This window comes from Myotis davidii, unplaced genomic scaffold (assembly GCF_000327345.1).
Source record: "Myotis davidii unplaced genomic scaffold, ASM32734v1 scaffold415, whole genome shotgun sequence".
NCBI classification, from domain to species: Eukaryota; Metazoa; Chordata; class Mammalia; order Chiroptera; family Vespertilionidae; genus Myotis; species Myotis davidii.
This window is the reverse complement of record NW_006287951.1, coordinates 393,910-398,690: the sequence shown is the minus strand read 5'-3', so window position 1 is coordinate 398,690 and position 4,781 is coordinate 393,910. Positions and strand designations below refer to the sequence as shown.

At 34.3% G+C, this 4,781-nt stretch overlaps 1 protein-coding gene across 1 annotated transcript in view; it reads left to right on the top strand.

The window, feature by feature from the left end:
- Positions 1-4,781, top strand: part of NAV3 (neuron navigator 3) — a 351,070-nt gene that overhangs the window by 109,107 nt on the left and 237,182 nt on the right. The window contains 2 exon segments of the mRNA XM_015561356.1: positions 1,461-1,533; positions 3,972-4,155. Coding sequence (XP_015416842.1) covers positions 1,461-1,533; positions 3,972-4,155 — 257 coding nt within the window.

The following is a 4,781-nucleotide window of genomic DNA, read 5'->3' as shown; positions in this document are numbered from 1 at the left end:
ATATATATATTTGTGAAAACTCAACAAACATCTCTATATCCCCACAAGCTAGAGAGAATGAGGAGAGAGAAATCAAGATCATATGATGAGATCATATGATACATATCTTCCTCTGACTGGCTTATTTCACTTATCATCATACACTCCAGGTCCCTCCATGCTGTCTCAAAAGATATCCTTTTTTTTTTTTTTTATTTGATGAAACCTCATTGTCGTTTTAATTTGCATCTCTCTGATAATGATGTTGAGCAATTTTTCATGTCTTTTGGCCTTCTGTATGTCCATTCTGGAGAAGTGTCTATTTAGGTCCTTTTGACAATGGAGTAAAGACAGTCTCTTAAATAAATGGTGTTGGGAAAATTGGATAGGTACATGCAAAATATGAAACTGAACTACCAACTTACACCATACATAAGAATAAACTCAAAATGGATAGAAGACTGAAATATAAGTCGTGAAACCATAAAAATATTAGAAGAAATTATAGGCAGCAAAATCTTAGACATCTCTTGTAGCAATATGTTTACAGATATATCTCCTAGGGCCAGGGAAACTAAGAAGAAAGTAAACAAATGGGACTACATCAAAACAAAAAGTTTCTACACAGCAAACGAAACCATCAACAAAATGAAAAGGGAGCCCATTGCCTGGGAGAACATACTTGCCAATGATACATCTGATACGTTGTTAATTTCCAAAATATATAAGGAACTCATACAATTTAACAAAAGGAAGACAAACAATACAATTTTTTTTTAAAAAAATGGGCCATATATTGAGATCAACCTGTGTATTAACCTAAATCTATAGTTTCAATATGATACCCAGCTTATAATTCTGTTGTTTCAAGCTGGTTATCATATTGAAACTGTTTAAAAGCCATGGCATCACTCTTGAATTGCAAAGGCAATACCTATATTTAATCCAAGAATTATTCAACTGCAGAAATACAAATGCAGCTTTTTAAATGAAGATTTCTTGTGGTTTAGGATGAGAACATGCTTCATCCTGCTCAGGTTGTATCAACATTTTGCCCATTTTATGTATCTTTAGGCGTACTTACCAAATATCACTTGTTGAATCTCAAATACCCACATCCTAACATTCCAAAACTCACACAAGCTACAGTCTCCAACTCTATGGATGACTTAGTTGAGACTCATTTGTGAAGCAATCTCACTGTGGATCGTAAAAGTCAGGCTTTATGTGAAGTAGGTGGGTTGCTGATCTGTGAGAATGCCATTCTTGACCAGGCCTTTATGAATTGTTTGTAAGCTGGACAGTGCAAGCTTTATTTTCCTCTGTAATTAGCCAAAATAATTCTAGTGAAATTCTGGTAAAGATCTCTAGTATGAAATGAATGTAAAGTATTCATTCTTTCTCTCCGGTTTCATTCTAGCTCCGTTATTTATTTAAAAACAGTTCTCTAAGTTGCTTTTCCACTGCTTTTCGTGTTACAGATTGAAAACGTTGACGTCTGCCTTAGTTTCCTTGCAGCCAGAGGAGTAAATGTCCAAGGCCTATCTGCTGAAGGTAAGAAGAGGCCCGATTGTCGCAAATGATGCCCACGTTGGTAAAAGATTTTTTCATAATGCAAGAAATGTCAATTGAGAGTTCATAGCTTCTCTATACAATAAAGGAAATGAATAGAGTTTCTAAGCTAAGAGGAACATCAATGCAACGGTTATGAATGTGTGCTTTAATTAACTGCTCTTTACATTGCTAAGTATATGGGAGGGGAGCAGATTAACAAAAAAGCTTTATGATATTACCAGTGTATAGTATTTTTAGAGTCTTAACTAGAGGAATGGGTGGATGGATGATGCTGGATAATATATGGACCTAAGTACAGGTAATAATAGTGTAAGTCATGTTCCAATCTTTTATCAATAACATTTCTCGAATATGATCAAGTTCATAATTGTAGTTTAAATATTTGGTAATTTTAAATAAGTCACCATGAGCTCTAAGATAATTAGCACTAACAGTGTTCAATAACTCCAAAGGCTTTAAAGTCATTAAGGTTTAAGAGATCATCATGAAAATGAAAAAAAAAAGAAAGAAAGAAAATGAAATATAGAAAAGTTGAAAAAGCCTGAACTAGTTCTATCATTTTATTTTTCTGAATCTGTTTCTTCCAAATACATACTTAGGAAAATTTTTCAAGTAACTGCTAACATAAAGCAATGGCTAAAGTTATAAAAGCAAGTCCTTTGAGACCTGCATCTACAACAAGCATTTTAATGAGAATATTAATCATTACATAAAAAGTTCTAGCTGCTGTCAAACACTTGGACCATTAGATTGGTTAATGTTTCTACTATGATCAGTTTGCTCTGAAAAGGCTTTTATCCCCACAGATACTAGAAATATTAGATAATTCTACATTTTAAAATTTTGCTGTCATTGGAAAAAGAGGAATTGTGTGGCTTCTCAAACATAACAAACATTTAATAGAATTATTGACTTTTCTCAATTTTTCTTCTATATTTAAATTTTCTTTTGTTTTAAATTTTTATTATATTTATATTTTATGTCTACTATTAAATTACATATTTAATGGCCAAAAAACTTAGGCTCAAACCTCTCTGGTGGTTCTGTTACTTAGAATAAAATTTGAAAAAATTCTCCAAGATAATATTTTACTTTCTAAGTGGTTAAAAGCAAGCTAATTTTTTATATATATTGCTTCTCACATAACACCCTTTATTAACATAAAGCTATTGATATTAATTTATCTTCTAAAATACACAAATGCTCAAAATGATTTTCAAAAGTATCTGAAGTAATTAAACATGCATTATAATAAAACAAGACAAATTTTAAAACTCTTTAAGATCATTCAGGTTTTACAGGAGAAAATATTTTCTTATATCGATCAAACTAACTCTTCTGTATTATGTCAACTCTGAGGAATGTTTGGGTGAGACAAATAGAAGAAAAACGCATAGCCTCATTTTATATGAATAATTCCACTGTATGACACTATACTCCATCAGAGAGCAAGAATTCAAAATAGTTTATTAATGTTCCTAAACTCTATCAGGGAGACATAAAACTTTGACTGCACAGGAGGATGTGTTTTATTGCCAATAGCAACTTTTATTTAAAATATGACTACGGGTTGGATAGCCTTATTTTAAGGTTTACTCCCATCTCTTTTCCTAATTTTTAAATTATAACTACAAGAGAAAAATCTAGTCTCAGATTGTAGCTTACTTTGTGCATTTAATTTTTTATTCAATATTAGAAAATTTAAACAGGAGACTCATGTGTTAGAATTAGGATTTTTATTGCATTTATTCAATTATGTTATATAAAGCCATGAGTAAATTCATCTTTATTATTTATTGATATGTACCATGAATTAAAAAGAAAAGAACTGGACCATTAAAAACTGGTACCGATGATGTATTTATATGTATACATATGTATTTTGATAAATTGTTTGATGGGTGATTTAGAAGGCATGTTGACTGCTACAAATTCAATTGCTATTATGAGATGCGCCCAACCCATCATTACTTATAATTCAGGGACAGTGACATTTAAGTGGCTTTCCTTCTCCGGTTTGTAGCCACCCCGGTTTAGGTAACAGCTGGGTGGGTTTGTGCGGGAAGGAAGGTGCTAAATCAAATGATCGACCCAAGACAGAGAGCCCATCCATTTCCAAGAAGAAGCTAAGTCTAGAAAGTGTCATTCAGGGTCAGCAAAGAACATCGCTCCAGGAAACTTTGTTCTCTGTGCCCTCCATCCTTTCCCTTTCTCCCTGAAATCCCAAGCCTTTGGAAATGTTCACGTGTCAGAAATCCAGATTTGTTTGAACCTGTGACCGAGAGAGTCATGTTGCATTTCTCTCTCTGTAGATACAGTCTAAGGGAATGGCATCTAGAATTTCATTGGTAAAAATATGAAAATAAAACCGCATTCATTTCGTATGATACTGTTTTTATATTTTCCCTTTGATGCAGAAATAAGAAATGGAAACCTAAAAGCCATTCTAGGGCTGTTTTTCAGTTTGTCTCGCTACAAGCAGCAGCAGCACCACCAGCAGCAGTATTACCAGTCCTTGGTGGAGCTTCAGCAGCGGGTCCCTCAGGCCTCTCCTCAGGCAGAAGCCAGCCAGGCCAAAACCCAGCAAGATATGCAGTCCAGGTAAGGCAGGGAAACAGGGCAGGTGTTTAAAATCAACTTGTGGGGACGGCTTGTTTCTAACAGACTGTTGTTTGTGGTTTTGAAAAAATGTATTTATGTAGTTCTATCCATGTGATGGGTTTATTTGACGAATGTTATAGAAGTTAAAACCACTTTTCTTTGGTGGGATGAGCAACATGTATCACTTTTTAGGTGACATATTGGTGTTTGTTTCCTAAAAACGATTATGGTTTGTATCAAAGTGTGTGGTGTCTTTCTTGTTAAGTAATATGGCACAGTCCCTCCCTTCCGCAAACTGCTGTATCATTTAGAATGTGCTGTTGAATCCTAGTCTTCGGTGGTATAGGTATCTTTTGTTGACACGTTTGATGGGTTAAGTCATTGAATCGGTCAAAAATTTCAGTTCTGAAACACAGGAGTTTGAATGTTTGAAAACATACTGTTTTTGATGTGAGATTGTGTGTGTGAGTATGTGTGTGTGTGTTTAGATACACACATGTATATGTTTGTCCGACTGGAGTCTATTGGTGCATGTAGACACAGCCTGGGGCTGGGTGCTAGCAAATCATGGCAACTTCTTTCCCTCTTGAATTACTGCTTTCTCCTTCTCCTCCTCCCCCTCCCTC